Source organism: Lichenostomus cassidix, chromosome 4, assembly GCF_008360975.1.
Source record: "Lichenostomus cassidix isolate B80296 chromosome 4, HeHo_3.0, whole genome shotgun sequence".
NCBI classification, from domain to species: Eukaryota; Metazoa; Chordata; class Aves; order Passeriformes; family Meliphagidae; genus Lichenostomus; species Lichenostomus cassidix.
In genome coordinates, this window is record NC_139484.1 from 7,838,602 (window position 1) to 7,854,909 (window position 16,308).

Below are 16,308 nucleotides of genomic sequence, written 5' to 3' on the forward strand. Positions count from 1 at the left end.
GCTTTCTGGAAAACAAGCGGAGAAATTCCACAGCAAGATTATTGGGGAGAAACTTGCAGGGAGCGTGAAGCACCTCTAGGCTGAATTAAGCATCGCAGCGATCAGATTCTGTCACAATTCAATGCAGTTCAGCTGCCACTAACACAGTTAAACCGCACTTGAAAAATAAATCAAATTAAGGAACCTGCTTTTTTTAAAAGCCAGGGGGATGTACTGCTCCACTTTCCCACCCATCATTGCCAGCAGGAGGGAAAGACACCTGCAACAGGGCTTTCCCAGAGATGGATGTCATGCCAATCCCTTTCCATCACGGCACAACAGGAAGGAAAGCCCCTGCGACACAGGGCTCCCATCCCATGTCCCATCACCAGGCTGCCAGCAGCAGCAGTGTTTCCCAGGTCACGAGTCAGTTCCCTATCCAAACCACCAGGCTGGCAGTGTGCCAGCTGCAGTCTGATCCAGTGCCTTCCTGAGCAAGAGGGCAAGTGACCCATCAGGTGGATTTCCTGCTAAGATAGACTGAAGCATCTTCCTTTAGAAATACTTCTTCCTGTAATTGTGATTGCAGCAACAGTGTTTTGTTAGTATGTGCCCTTTCGGATATTTTTGCTTATGAAAGGTTCTGAGGTCACATGTCACAGCTGTTTGGAAAACCAGAATTTTTGTGGTTCCACCCATGCAGTTAAAAAAACAAAAAACAACAACAAAAAAAAAGCTTTTCTGGCAGCTTGCTTTTATTTGGATTCCCATTCCAGAGTAGTGTTCTTAGCCCTGTTTCATCATCTTGCCAAAAAGGAGAGTACATAATTAGAATCTGGTTTATAAGGCTAATTTAACTACAGCAACAGAACTCTTCCCATAGAAAGACTCTTCCATGGGAAATTTCTCTCTGAAACTGTAAGCCTTCCCTTCATGGTAAAGTATTTTAGCTGAACTCAGGCACAAATATTTATAGATCAAGCAAAGATGCCTGCAAAATTTTGGGTTTGCTTAATCCAGCTTTTTGGTTTATTTTTCCATAAAAATCTACCCATGTGATGCGTAGAACCACACAATTTCTCCATACAGATTTTCTAAATTCTCAGCATGAACTATTTTCTTTATTTTGGAAATTTATTTTGCCTTTAGAAGCCAAGGAAGTGCTCACTAGCCATGGCACACTGCAAACACTCCTGTGAGGAGCTGCTCTACCTCTGGAGTGCAGCCTGGGAATGCAGTGGGTGCATTGCTGGCTCAAGGCACAATCCTGTGTCATAATTACAGATCCCTGAAACAAGCAGAGGCACATCTTCCCTTTCCAACATCATGATGATATTACAGAGAAAAGAGGCAGACAAGGCCCACAGTCTGGAAAGCACAGACATGGTGAAATTGTCCTGTCCCGTGCACTGGGAATATCTTTAATAAACATAAAAAGCCAAACTTACTGAGGCTGTGATGTGGCTCCTTCAGTTTGTGCAACACCAGGTACTTGGCTCCTTGGGGTCTGTGTAAGGCAAAGGAAAAGCTTGTGAGGGAAGGAGTTAGGAAATCACACAGCATGGTATCAGACAAATCAGAACAGATCCCAGAAATCCTTAATCCTATTCCAGTGGTTTAGTAACTATCAGACATTTATTTCTTCAGTGAATGTTTAATGTTGGCCACAACAGAGGGCTGGACCAGCACACAGGAGGGGTGGGGTATTGTTCCTTATCTCTTTGTGTGCATCCACGTCACTTCATGGATCTCTGGACTTTAACACCTGAGATAGGAATCGTGCTTGCCCTTACTTCAGACTTGGGTGCTACAACCATCTGCCACTGCTGACAGACCTGTTCACACCATGTCTGACTGGATCCAGGCCTTGCACTGCTTCCTTCAGGAGCTGTGACCTCGGGGCAGGCAGAGCCATCAAACAGCCTCTCCAGCACCAAGTGCAGTTTCATCTCAGTGCTGAGAGTGCAGCTGTAACTAGAAAGGTGCTTTACTTAATAAACACTGTACCAGTTTCTGTCTTATCTACTATTCCAGTAAGCTTGTCCATTCATCCCCTGCTGCTACATGATGTTTGCAGGCTGCTTCCCTCTATGGCCTTGGGGTACCTGGCTGCCCAGCTCATCCACACCACATAAAACACATTACAGGGAACCTGCAGGTCCTTCCCATTCCCAGTTTCCTGACAATGAGCCTGTCCTGGCTGCACTTCCACAGGAAGGGCCAAGAAAGACAGCAGCACAAGCTTTACACACAGAGAAAACTCCCAGCCTTGGAGGAACAGCTCTTGGGAAACACCCAAGTGCATCACTAACACACAAGGAACAGGTTTTCAGAGGCTTTGCTCTTCTGCTTTCCCTGCACAGCTCAAACAAATTTTGGCAACCAGAGAACTCACACACACTGTCTGTGTTTCTAGTACTCTACGCTTAATTAATAAAATAGTAACCTGATTATAAAATCCTGATTTCAGCTGAGAGTTGAGACATTTCTGAGAGGTTTGCAAGTGGGTAGCGATCACATTTCACTGTCTCGAGTTTTAATTTATTCTTCCCACAGAGTGCAAATTAAATGCTGGCAGGAAAGCAGTTCACTGTAGGGCAGAGCTATGCTGCAATCACTGGGCTCATCAGTGGCCTTGGAAAGGGCTGGGAGTAAAGCTAATGCTTTTGTGAGAGCAGCTTTTGATTTTGAACATTGGCTTGATTTCCAGATTTAGGACAGTGACATTTCAGGAGACAGGACATTTGCCTGCAACAGCATTTAATTTTGCTTCTGAGGAAATTAATACTTTCAACTGTTACAAGATTAGCAGCAAAAATGTTTTTCCTTCTGAACTTTGGCCCTGACCCTCATGTTTTTGACACTCCCCAGCTAAATAACTGTACTCCTTGTGGATTGTAAGCCACTCACACACACATGCAGGTCGTAACTGTGAGATAGGCCATGTGACACATTTTAAAATCACACACACACAGAACCATATTGCTTGTAACTTGAGCTATACCAAAATTAGCAAGTGCAGCCACTCACACCCATCAGCTACTTCTCGTTTGGTTTGCTGCTCCCCTGATTCATCTGCTTGTGCAACAAGAGCCTCATGACTCAGGGGTGCCAAGCTGTGCTGTCTGTGTGGGACTGAGAGTCACTCCAGGCCACCTTTTCCTCACTGTCCTCTTCACCCAGATTTCTCCCCTCATGCTGCTCCGTGCTTTTCCAAACTCGAATTTCCCCTCGTTCAGAATACCTCCTTCTCAGCACTGGCACAGAGCAGGGCTAGAGCCCTCCCTGCTGAACCAGGAAATGTCTTCTGGGGTGGCAGAATGCCACGGCTGGCTGTTGAACAGAGACCTTGCTGGGACAGGAAGGCAAGGCATCTGCAGAGCCTGCACTGGGATGAACGGGAGGCTCTGGCAAGTGGCACTTTCAGGATAACTTACACAGGTTTGCTGAGGGCCTGGCTTGCAGTGCCAAGCCAATATCATCAGTGGAACTCCTCCTGTCAGAGTTTTACTACCTTAATTCAGGTTTTAGCTTCTGCAATGCAGATTGCAACAGGAAGAATGACATCTTTTCAAGTGCTTGATCTTGCACTCTTGAGCATTGCCCAAGGAGAATGACCATTTCCCAAGCCCTCAGTTTTCTATGCAGCCCTAGAGGCAACTCCAGGATGAACCAGGTTTACTTGTTCTGCTGATGCTGAACACTGCAAACAGTCCTGGACTACTGGGAACACCCTCTGCACGCCAAGGGATAAGCACAAGTGTGGAAGTGGCCAGGGGGGAACCAAAAAAACACAGCTGATTTGTGCCCATGCTGTTCCCAGCAGTAGAGCAAAGGAGAACCTGGCAAAGAAAACCTTGAGAAATGCAAAACCAGACCAGGATTGTGCTCACTCTTCCCTTAAAAGGAAGGAGAGACAAACAACAAAGCACAAATCACCGTAAAAATCTATCTCTGATCTTATTGTAGGGAGAGCTATAAGGAGGAGTCAGGTTTCTGACACACGTGGCTAACAGGTTAGTCATGCAGGTCAGATACTTTATCAGTCATACAGTTCCCATCAATATCTGACACTGCAGAGCAGAGACTTGACCCTCCAGCCTTGAAAACCTCTCCTGGTAACCCTGGACATGACAGACATTATAAAGAACCTCCCATTTAAACAGAATAAACAGTCATCATGCACTTTTTTCCTATAGTATGGCATGTATGCCTCCTAAAAAAGGGACAATTACAGTCTACAACTGTCAGTGGGACTTCAGGGCCCAAATCCCACAGCACAGGATGAACACTCCAGCCCCTGACCCAGGCCCTCTGGAATGGAGGGGCGGAGAGAGACCTATTCCATTTATTTGCTCCATTTGGAACTCAGTCTGAGTTTCAACAACCCATCTAGTTTTAAGTACTGTACTAGAGATAGCACATTTAAAATGAGCAAGCCAATGGCACATGTTTCCCTCACCTGAGAACCCTATCCCACATAAATGCCACTCCAACATCACAAAACTGAGGGATGCTCTATTGGAATAGGATATGATTTTTCCTTTCCTTAGCCTATTCTCAGCTGCTTCTCAATCTGAAAGGGTTCAAGAGCAGACTCCACCCCTTAGAAAGTCTGCATGCACACAACCTCTCCAAACAATTTTACTGAAGAAAAGTCGAGGTCTTGCATAGAGAGCCAGGAATTTTCTCACTCTCTACTGACTGCATTTCAGAGAGGCTGCAAACCTACAATCAGTGCCTGCTTTGTTCTGAGCCTTATATCACAGCCTGAGATCTTCCCCCATTCCTGAAGTAAACATAGGTATTGAAGGCTGCAATTAGATGATTTTGCCAGCCTGCATCACCTTATGATTTACTCAGGAAATCAACTAACTCTAATTATAATTCTGCAGTGTAAGTATCTTTTAGCAGGCAGCACCAATGGCACCAGAGCAGCACAGCTGAGCTCTATGGAGCCTTCCCATGCACAAAATCTGGGGTGTCCATCCTTAAAGTGCACCAAACTCACTGCCACAGATGAGGAAAGACCAAAAAGGCTCACATTGGGAGTCTCTCCCTGACTCCCAGTGTCTACTTCACTTAAAGGCACACTTGGTAGGCCCAGAATGAGTCATCCTAATCCCCAGCTGGTCAGTGGCAGCCACTGGAAAACAAATGCTATGTATGCCAGCCTGGATACAAACAGCCCCTGTCTGCCAGCTCAGACAACGAGGCTGTGTGTGGGACAGCCCTCAGCTCCCATCCCGGGCCAGGGCAGCACTGCCCAACACCATGACAGCCACCAGCTTCCTTGGAAATGTGCCAGAGGTGAAGGTCTAAAGTGACCAGGTCAGGAGAAGGATGAGGGAAATGATGTGCAAAGAGTTAAGGGAACGAAGGGTATCCTAGGGGTCTAATCCTGGTAGGAAGGCTATGGAATCTCCTACCTTGGGATATGTTTTCCCTTTATCTCCCAGCCCCTGCGGGAGGTGCAGAGCCAGGCTGCAGCAGGCTGTGGCTCTGAATCCCTGCTGAAGGCAAAGTTTTGGTCCCATGCTGTGATGGCACCAGTGCATAGCAGGGTTCTGTCCCAGTGCAGTAAACAAAATCCCAGGAGTGTTTGGATGGGCTGGATGCCAGGCTCCCTCCAGGACAACTCCTCACAGGCAGCTGCTGACAGCAATGCTGCCTTCAACTGTTTGTATCATCTGCTCCACACAGAAGAGGCACTGAGGAAAGAACAGAGAGGGAAAGGGAAGGCAAATGGTGTCTGATGACAAAGCCAAGCAATACAGCACCCTTTGGCTATTTCTATGTCTGTGCTTCTTCCAGAACCCAGCTCCTCTGTCCCCATTCCTTGTCAGATCCCAGACGCCAGCCCCAGTGCCATGTTGCACTTGGCTGCCTGCCAGCCTCAATACTGCGTATTTAGTATCTTAAATATAGGCCAAAAGCAGAGCTGGGCCCTAGGATGGGAGCCACTGGGCTGCAGCACAGTCTGCACTACCTTGTGTAGGCCAGCTGTGTCCCTTGGCACCAAAGGGAACACTTTGGGGAAGCAATAAAGTGTCCCCCCACAGTTCCAGCATGTGACCTGGGCCTCAGGACAGTCACTGCATCAGTGCTGGCTCAGGGCTCGCCCTGCCCTCTGACATGACTGTGTGGGAAAGGACTTCATGCTTTCTCCTGTCATCAGACCCAAGCAGCACATGACCAAGTGACCACTGATGTCCACCCTCACACAGATACCTAGGGAAAGAGGAACTTGCTGGAACGGATTCAGAACACAGATTCATGGCAGAAAAACTGTGCTTCAAGGCACACAAAAGATCCCTGATGATGCTGCTGCTTTATTTATATTCCCTGTCTTTTTATTTCATGGAGGAAAAATATGTCCCACCAGTGAAGGCACCTCCCTGCAACTCTGTGATGCCAGATCTGCAACCAAACTTAGGTCATGCAGATAAGCACCACGATCTGAGCTTACATGCCATTTGGGAGAATCCTTTCCCAAGAATCCCCACATGGTAAGCAGCCAGGCAACACAGAAAACAAACACCTCCCCCCCTCAATTTTGAATTAAATTATGTGATTTATAAAACAATACAGTTTCTTGCAGCTTTCAGGAAAGAAGCATCTAAAATAAGGGGGCATCAACAGCCATATTCAGAAATTATAAAAAGGTTCGGCCTAATTAAAAAAAAGAGTGTGAAATAATACCACACTTCACCTGTCTTTTATGTTGCATTTTCCTATGGGCCTGACAATGTAAAGAATCCACATGGAAGTCAAAGCATGATGTCTCCAGGATGTAAGACAACCATGAGAGGCTGTCAGCAGGATTTTGTCGGAAAATCTCATTTATAGTTCAATTTCTAAGAGCTACTGAGTACCATAATTTCAGTGAAATCTGAGATGAGCTTGAGACAAGTTAACCAAGTATACTATACTTTGTTTTATGCCTCGGAGGAGGTAAAAAGCATTGAGCACCGACCATGAAAGGGCACCTGGAATGCAACTGTACCAGCTGGGGAAACGGAGAGTGGAGAATAACAGAATAGAAAGTGTGACTTGCGCAGACTGACTAACAAACTGAAAGCTGGCAAATAATGGCTCATGGGAAACAAATCTAGGAGGAAAAGGGATGTAGGGAAAGCTGTCATTCCTTGACACTACTGTCACAGTACAGAAATCTGGAGAAAGCACAGGGCAAGCAATAAGCTCTACCTCAAACCCAGGAAGGAATTCCAAGTCAGATTACTATGGGCAAGTAGGAAAGAATTGCATTAGAGCTCTTATACGTTCAGCTAAGTGAGGATGAAACGCATTCTAATGTGGAAAAACAGCAGAGCAACCTCAGAATCATAACCTGTGTTCTTAAAAATACATGGAAAACTTGTGTGCTCTGTGCTTCTCAGCCTGGGTAAGACCTTTGGGAGTGACAACTGTGTCCAGGCTGGTTCCCTGCTCTTAAAGAAGAATGACACCAGGCCGAAAGTGGACCCCTGAGGTCCCTTTTAGCTGCCTTCCCGATTTTAATGGCTGATAATGGAAAGTAGGTCTGGATCTGGGATCTCCTCATTCCTAACCACTCTTCCAAAAGCTAACAGTAACCAAGAGAAAGCATCTCCTCTCTGGGAGGGATGAGCTTTGCCTGCCAGCCGTATTCCTCCTGTGCCACCTGCTGACTGCTGAGCAACGTTGCACAAGAGTGTCCAAGGTTCACAGCTGAGATATGCTAAATAATACAGCAAAGGGACGGGGCAGAATGCCAGTCAGGGTCATGGTTTCTTCCAAAGTACATGAGTACTTTGCTCTTCCCATTTTTCCACCTGTTTGGGTGGGGATCCAACACAGAAAGTGCCAAACAAATGCCCGAAAAACCTCCACAGCGCCAGTCTTGAATTTTAGATTTTAACGTGGCTCCTGGGGAGGCTACTTTAGCCAAAGCTCTTTGGGTTATGGTTAACATGGGAAAAGGAGATGGGACAGTGTTCCTTTTCCCATCTCCTTTTAGCATCTGACCATTTCCAGTAGAACTAGAATAGGAATTTTTCACATGAAAATAATCAGAGGTGCTGAACTTGACTATACCTTGCAGCTACTGCAAGGGGCAACTACCAAAGGACACTGCTGCAGCACCAGCACTTGCCATCTAATCCAGCAATAGGGCTGCCTGTGGCACTTCCAGATGCCCCAGCACCACATCTACAGGGACTAACAGGGCTCCTGGATTTGTGTTTCTTTCTTAATTACTCACATTTTCATTTTGTTCTGTCGCAAAACTGGAGGAAGCACTGTACACACACAAGGCTTTAAGAGCACTCTCTCCACGGGATCAGACAATGGCCAGGCTCACAGGAGCTCCCTAAATACATCCCCAGCTGGCTCTGTCACAGCCAGGATAGTGGTCTGACTGAGCAGGGCATTTCTCACCGCAGATTCCCTGTCACCACACTAGATGGCACAGCTGACAGAGTAACAGAGTTCCCCTGAGGCACTGCCCGTGGGCCAGCACTTCCTAACAGCTCGGGCTACAGGCTGCCTTATACAGGCTACCTGCCCTCCTGTTTTGGTTTTGGTTCTGGAATGTGGAAATGTGTCAGGTTTGAGGCTTCTGATCTTGGGCCAGCTGGCTGGGAATTCCACAAATGTCACATGTGGCTTTTCCAAATACAGTTCAGCAACTGCTGTCCCACTTGCTGAGCAAACAGTGGTGCAATGGAGCTTCGTTCACAGAACACTGCTCTCCAAACTAAAGCCACATCAGGAACGACTGCATGAACAAACCGAAGTCTTGAAGTAATTAGGAACAGAGCTGTGTCCCTGAGACTTTGAGAATCTGTCTCCTTCTCCCGTTATTGTACAGACACCTTGCTGGGATCCAATGAAAGCTTTAAAAAAATTTCTCAGTTACCTTTTGGAGCATTTCTGTTCCTCTGCTTTGGAAATCCCCTTAGGAGACAGAAATGTCCAAGTTCTACAGGATGTGAGCACTTTAAGAATTCCTAGAGGAGAAGGGACCAAAGCCTCCAAAGGGTTAAGTTACCATCTGCAATGGTCCATACGTTTGCCTCAGAACAGGAACCTCAGCCCTCAGTGACGCTTTTCACTTCTCTCCGGTCCAGCATCTCTGCAATTCAGGAATTTCACCCTTAGCATCCACCAAGAACCCTTGTTTTAAAAAACAGGAGATAGAAAATAAATTCTAGGCATCCTAAGAGGAGTTCCAAAGCAAACAACTTGGCTGCTGCCTGCACAGGCCATGACTGTGACAGGCACGAGTAAAACTCATTACATCCAGCATAAATCCATGCTGCCTCTGAAAGGGAAAGGTCCTCTGGGGACTATGTAGACTTGGTTGGGAATGTGGGTTACTGAACTGTCCCTCCCTGCCTGGCTGTGCAGCAAGCTTGTCTCTTCATCACAAGCTTTGTGACTCCCTCTTTTTGCAATGATCCAAATGCATTTGTGATAACAATTACCCTGAACACTCAAAGCAATCGGGGTGCTTTGCTTTTGTTTCTTCTGCAGCGACTGGGTGAAAAAGTCTGGCATCAGAAGAGGCTTGAATGAGCATGGAGATGAACAGAAGCAGGGGAGACCTTTGCTCTTTTCATTAAAGCAGCGCCCTGCCTTTCATCCTGTGCATTTCTGTATCTTCAAAATAAACTTTTACTTAAGGACTCTTGCATAAACTGTGTTTGATTGGTGTCCCTTCCTTCCTATGCTGTTTTATCAAATATGTTTAAGGAAAGAAATGTAGAATTAGCAGCTCCAAACACTACCCCTTCATCTGTGCTGGGGGCTGGCAGAATGATGCCCTTTTAGTGTGATGCTACAATAATTAATGAGCTGTGTCTGCTCTGCTCCAGGGAGGTGACTGGGAAGTTGAAATTGCAGTGCACACATAGTACTTACAGAACAGCAGTGTGTAGGTGCCCTAACTGGCAATCCCAGCTCAGCAAGGTGGTGCACAGACACACAGCAGGGAACTGGCTCTGTTTTGAAGGCTAGAAAAAAAAGGAATGTAAGTAAACTGCAAAAATACCACCTACTCTGCAAAGAGTTTCAGTAGTTAGCAGAGCTCATTACAGCCAGAGGTCTGTTTTAAGCAGCAAGGCTGAGTTGCACCTTGAAGCACTGACAGCAGTAAAAGAGAGTGCACCCAAGGCCCCAGTCACTGACAGAGTGGCCAGGCAAGTCCTGGCTCCTCAGCTTGTCTCTTCCCCTGTGTCACTGAGCAGGAGATGTGAGCAGTGCATGTTCAGCCCATGCCAGGACACATCCCAGACACCCAAGTACCAAAATAGATACTTCGACTTAAGCACCAGCTGAGCACTTTGCTGGAGGAGACTGTTCCTCAGCTACTGTGGTAAGCAAAGAAAGGGAAAATATTCAGATCATGAATTCTGTGTCTGTGCACAGCCACCCTCCTCCATGTCAGCCAGGGAGCTGCCCCACAGAGGCTGCACACTTGTGCTTCTATAAATTCGATTGACATTTACTGTCCTGCTAAGCTGAGGGAGCGCTGCTCTGACACTGAAAGCTTAAGAAGTTCACACACTGGAAATAGACTTACTGGGACATCCACTTAGCCATTCTCTTTTCTAATGAGATAGTGGTCAAAATCTCATCAACGGGCTTTAGAGATCCAGTCATGACCACACCTTTGGGCAGATAAAGAGAATGGACTAAAAAAGAGGCAGCAATCAGAACCGAATGGAGCTGCCTCCCCTCACTCCTTCCCTGGTGTTAATCTTTGGTGTTATAAACATTTTCACAGTTTGTCACTCCAGAACTGCCAATTCAAAATACAAAGTCCCAAGCTTCATTTACTAAATTTCTCAGGGTGCTAGTAATATTTATCTGTATAACCTCTCAATTTTGAAATAAATTTGACATCATCACTTCAAGAGTAGTAAAATTAAAGTAAACTACATGTAAAATATCCTCTGGACTGATGGGCTCTCAAGTCCTGGTAGTCCAAAAAGCTTCCTGAGCAGGGCAATGTTAAGGAATCCATTTGTAGTCAGAGTATGATGACGAGGTTACAAAATTAGTAGTGAATCCATCTCACTTCTCAGGGATACCAAAGCACAACTGTATTTTCACCAGTATAAGCATTAAAATTACCAGCAAATCAGTGCTCCTCAGCACATCCCTGCTGGAGTATCTAAACCCACCAGCACTGCTAGAATTAAACCTGCCCTGGGTGACTCTGCCTTGGCAGGGGGCTTGAACTAGATAATCTCCAGAAGTCCCCTGCAACCCTAACAATTCTGAGAGAAGGCAGGAAAGGGGTGTGGGTGAGTGAAAACTCGAAACTTTCTCCGCCCTGGCTTTGGGAATTTATTCGGACCTGCCTCTCTGCCGCCTCCCCGGCGCGGCTCAGCCCGGCCCCGCCCGGCCCGGGGGCAGCTCCTCCCCGGACCTGTAGCCCAGCTAAAAGCGGCGCCAGGGGGAGGCCCCGGCGGGGTCTCGCTGCTGCAGCGCCCGGCCATGGCCCGCGACCGCGGCCCGCCCGTGCTGCGGCCGCCCGGCGCCGCCGCGCTGCCCGCCGAGCCCCGCGGCTGGGGCTGGCTGGGCGCGGGGCTGTGGCCGGCGCTGCTCGTGGGACTGCTGGCCGCCATCGTCGCCTGGCTCTGGTACGGCGGCAGCGACGGGCGGGCCGAGGCGGGCGGCGAGGAGGCGGCGGCCGGCGCAGGGGGGCCCCGGCAGGCGAGCGCGGCGGGGAGCGCAGGTACCGGGATGGGGAGGCGATGCTCGGGGTGGGTGTCTCGGGCCGCCCGAGCCAGCGAGGACTTGGGTTTGCCGACGCTCAGCTTAACCCTTTGCCGCTCTCCCTAAATGTCACTTGCAGAGGATGCTGCGGCGGGAGGGGAGCCCGTGCGGCGGGAGGTCCTGGCAGCTGCCCCGTCTGGCCCTTCGAAGGCAGGAGAGGATCTGGCGGCTGTTTCAAGGGAAGAGCTTAACCATGTCCCGAGCGGTGCAGTTTTGGGCGAACCTGTGGAGGTGGAGCAGCTGATCCCGAAGCAGGATGTCACGGACTCGGGGGAGCATCCAGCTGATATGGCCGGCAGCCAGGCAGGCGAACTGGGAGCCCAGGTGGGACAGGCAAGTGACGGATGGTGCGTGATGAACTTGGCAGGAGCCTCTGACGATGACTGTAAGGACAGAAATGAGGAGCGGCCGTGTCAGCCAGCTGAGAGCAGGGACTTGGACCATGAAGAGTGGGAAGTTGTTTCTGAGCACCAGGTCGAAGGGGAGGATGGTAAGGATGGCAGCATGGAAGACTCTGATAGCAAGGAGTGGGAGCAAGGAGACTGCTGTGATGCAGACTTGAAAGCAAAGAGAGTTGCAGCCGTGCCCCCCATGTTCCAGAACATCCACGTGGCTTTCCGTGTGCACTACATCACCCACTCTGACGCGCAGCTCATCGGTGTCACGGGGGACCACGAGTGTCTGGGCCAGTGGAACAGCTACGTTCCCCTCAAGTGTGACAAGGATGGCTTCTGGTCCGTGTCCATCAGTCTTCCTGTAGACACCAGAGTAGAGTGGAAATTTATCTTGGTAGAGAATGGGAAGGTCAGGCGGTGGGAAGAATGCAATAACAGGACCCTAGTGACTGAACACGAAGATCAAATTGTTCATCAGTGGTGGGGATACCATTGATGGGAAGTTGGAAGCTGCTGATCTAATGGCAGACCTGCCTAGGTGAATCACCGAGCCCCTAAACCTTAGGGGGGCTCCCCTTCTTCTGTAGGAAACCTTCTCAAGGTGCAGAGCTCTGGAAATCCCATATCGAACCATGTGAGCAGCAGATCTCTGCCCTCCCCTTTAGGAAATCTTTGGCAACCTGAAAAATCAACTTGAATGCATACTGAAGAGACATAAGGTAGGCTAAGAAGGCAAGAGCAGCATTCCAAGCACCTGCCTGTCCAGGTGGATCTGGACCCTGGACTTGAGTTTGTGTTGCTTTGAGTGTGGCTATGGGATGCATCTTGGTACCAGCTGCTTGGGCTTGGGAAGCGTGCTGGGAGGTGTGGTTACCAACACTGTAACAGGAACTTACGTGTTTTAATTTATGAAATGTATTAAGTAAACAATAAACATTTTCAGATTGATAGTTCATTACCAGCTGACCAGTGACCTCACTCATTTTGATAACTTTGATCCAAGTGAGCCCCTTGACCTGCAATCTTAGTGCTAAGGAATTACTGAGAAGTGGCCATCACTCTTGGGAGTAACAAAAGGTTGAACCCCAAAATAGTTCATTCTCTACCCCCTACTGTCCAGCAATCATCTCGGCTCAAATGAAAGGCTTGGCAGGCAGCTCCTCTCCTACTGAGGGGAGAGCAAAGGTCAGAAAGGACTGCCTCGGCTTAATGAATTACTTTGTCAGGGTGGGAGCAGGCTTTAAAAAAAACTGGACTGCTGTGATGGCTAGGGAATAGGGTTCTGGCTGGAACAGTCAGGTGGCATATCCTGCTTACTGAGGAAAAATACCACAGTATTGTTAGCAAATACTTAGCTTAACCTGTATTTACTTTTTTAAGCCTAGGCTTTTCATCTTGAATTTATTTTAAGTTGTGGCCTTTAGTAAGCCAGATGGAGTAGAATACTTCCAGCTTCAGCTACTTGGTGTGTCTGTACGATAGAAGCAGAAAGCTGCTCTGCTTCCCTGCTATTTGTATCTTTGGGTACAAATACATGCTGCCACTTGAGCAAGCTCTTCTTTCCCTAATGCTGAACAAAACTCAGGCCTGCAAATAGCCCTTCCCTAGAGTGAGCTTGGTCTGGGAGAGCAGACTTTTGTAGGAGACGTGCAAGTATACAATTTAGCACTTTGGTTTGGAAGATTTACTTCAAAAAGCACATCACTGATCTAAATGCCTCTGCTAATTCCTTCCTGCTCTGTGCAGTGGAGCAGTCTGAATGTGTGAAATAGAATGGCTTGGGTGAGAGACTGGAAGATGAGCTAGAGAGGCTGAGCTCCTCCATCCATGGGTCAGTGGGCATCCAGTTAGTGGTACAATACTAGAGCTGCTGGGAAGAACAAGCATCAAAAATGTTCTTACTGGGACTTTGATACCAACTGTTCCATGAGAGTGGGTTGGGCTGCCTGCTCCTGCAGGCAGCACAAAATAGCTCAATGAAGTCCTGGGAGGATGTTGAGGGGAGGGTGAAGAGGGAGAGAGACTAGGGCCAAGGAAAAAGTGCACTGGCAAGCGGGAATTTTGATTTTTATCGCTTAAAACAACCTCAGTTACATTCTTTGCACTTGGCTTTTCTAACAATAAGCTGAAGTAGACATTAGGCAGTGGACTGCCTAATATACAGCTGCAATAGAAGGTGATCTTCAGAAATCACTGAAGTCAAACCAAAACATTTCCTTTTAAGATGACTACAAATCTTTTCCTCAGTAATGCAAGCTCTTCAAATAGTGGGATACTGTCAACTTAAAAAGCACTTGTCACACAGCCGCTGCTGCCTGAGCGTATTTATACACGCGTTTGAAGCTTGTCTGAGGAGATTAACTGTGCTATTAGATTAAGTTATTCATTAGAAAGCCACTTAACCTATGCTAGAATAGATTCTCTAATGCAATGGTGAACATGGCAAACAGACCAATCCTGAGAAGTCTTTCAAATTTTTTTAATTTAACACCCTGCGCTTTGATCCCACAAACAACTCACAGTCCTCGTGACTGTTCCATCTTGCTGAATGATCAGCTGAGGTTTCTACAAAGACCTGCACTGAACTTTTGCTACAACCTCAAAATTATTATGCCATTCACATCGCTGCTTGTCCAGCAGGACCTATGCTATTTCTTTCTTTCACCATATCCAAACCATTAAGCTATGCTTAAATGGTTTGGATATGGTGAAAGAAAGAAATCTGCATTTCAGTTTTTCTGGAGGAACCTACTAGTATTTTCTCCAAGTTCACAGGGGTGTTCTCTCATTATTGAACAATCTAATTGCTCGGAGGTGAGGGTAGATTTAAACAAAGTTGCCTTGCTGCATAATAAAGATGCTGCTGGAATGGCTGATAGCTGTCTAATACAATGTCCTGGCTGTGAGCCCAGTGAAGCTACATGTGAGAAACAACTTATTGTTGACATTCCTGTGTGGATCTAACAGCCAGTGGCTCAGGAGATCTCCAAGCAAACAATAAACTGTCTCACTCACAGTTTGGCAAAGCCCACAACCTTTAAAGTTCACTTGCTCACACCCCTGATGACAAACTTCTGACAAACTGGACAATTTGATTACTTTTAGGTGAAACACAAACTATTCCTTTTCATGAACTAGTTTGGTGCACAAATGCTGAATGCTGCAGCTGGATGGTGAGCTGTGCAAGCAGCCTGAGGGGACTGGGCATAAACCATTTAAAAGTCTCCTACAAAAACCTTCACTGCAGCTTGTTTGCTTTGCAAAACCCATACCCATCACACATTCTCTCTGGGAGTTGAACTTACTGTTCAGAGACACTCCATATATGAGCTTGGTATTAGGTTTTCTCTCTAGGGGGTTGGTTGCCATCTGTAGTGTCCTTGCTGTGGGCAAGCTTGGCCTAACAGTCCTCTTGTGCCATCCACCTGCATGACATGGAATAACAAGTGCTGCTAGAGCCGCAGAGGCCAGGATGTATTCAGCTGCTCTGAGGCTCATGTGCCTACCAGCCTCTTCCTTGCCTGCTGCTGGTTCCAGGGGGGAAGCTCAGACCTGTCCCCAACTCTGCTGGATTCCAGCAAAAGGATGTTAAGCTGCTCTTCTGGATCAGCAGATGTCCCTCCCTTTTCTCTGTCTCTCTGACTCCTCCACCTGCTCCCTGCCTTTGGCACAGGGCTGCAGCTTCTGAAACTCTTTTTAGCTTAGCTCCTTGAACACAACTGGGAGTGCACTTACCAGTGACCTTTCCCAGGGGCTCTTATTCTCTACACCTGACCTTCTTCTTCAGAAAATTTTGGTGTATTTGTCCAATATGTGTGGCAAGTCCAAACTGTGATACACAAGGCATCTAAACCAATCCTTTCATTTTCAAGGCAACTGATTCCTAGGAAAGGGGAGATGCCTTTATTAATATTGCAAATAAGCGTGCAACACTGTTGCAAAAACTATCAGAAACAGTGGGAAAAAGCATTAGGAAATCTCAAAAAATTCCTTTAATTAAAATACTGTTGACCATAACTGAGGACAGCTTAGGAACAACTCAGTAATCTCTTCTTCCCACACAAGACTTGAACTAAAGCTTGATGAGTCCATTCTGCTTAAATGAATCATGGAGGCACAGGGTGCGCAGAGAAGCTGTGGCTGCCCCTGGATCCCTGGAAGTGTCCAA

At 47.4% G+C, this 16,308-nt stretch overlaps 1 protein-coding gene and 1 long non-coding RNA gene across 2 annotated transcripts; one reads left to right on the forward strand and one right to left on the reverse strand.

Moving 5' to 3' along the window:
* Positions 1 to 726: 726 nt before the first annotated feature.
* LOC146437778 (uncharacterized) lies at positions 727 to 10,343 on the reverse strand. The gene is made up of 3 exons (XR_014851522.1): positions 9,883 to 10,343; positions 5,409 to 5,690; positions 727 to 1,486 (listed from the first exon to the last, which is right to left on the reverse strand). It is a non-coding gene; the product is annotated as an uncharacterized LOC146437778 (long non-coding RNA).
* Positions 10,344 to 11,413: 1,070 nt separating this feature from the next.
* On the forward strand, positions 11,414 to 13,095 carry STBD1 (starch binding domain 1). The gene is made up of 2 exons (XM_085057757.1): positions 11,414 to 11,704; positions 11,825 to 13,095. Exons 1-2 carry the CDS (start codon positions 11,464 to 11,466, stop codon positions 12,634 to 12,636), a joined length of 1,053 nt encoding a protein of 350 aa, XP_084913883.1. The 5' UTR covers positions 11,414 to 11,463; the 3' UTR covers positions 12,637 to 13,095.
* The last annotated feature ends 3,213 nt before the right edge of the window (positions 13,096 to 16,308 follow it).

Coding starts and splice junctions, on each gene's coding strand:
- STBD1 (XM_085057757.1), top strand. CDS start 11,464: ATGGCCCGCGACCGCGGCCCGCCCGTGCTGCGGCCGCCCGGCGCCGCC. Junction 11,705..11,824: donor GAGCGCGGCGGGGAGCGCAG/GTACCGGGATGG, acceptor TGTCACTTGCAG/AGGATGCTGCGGCGGGAGGG.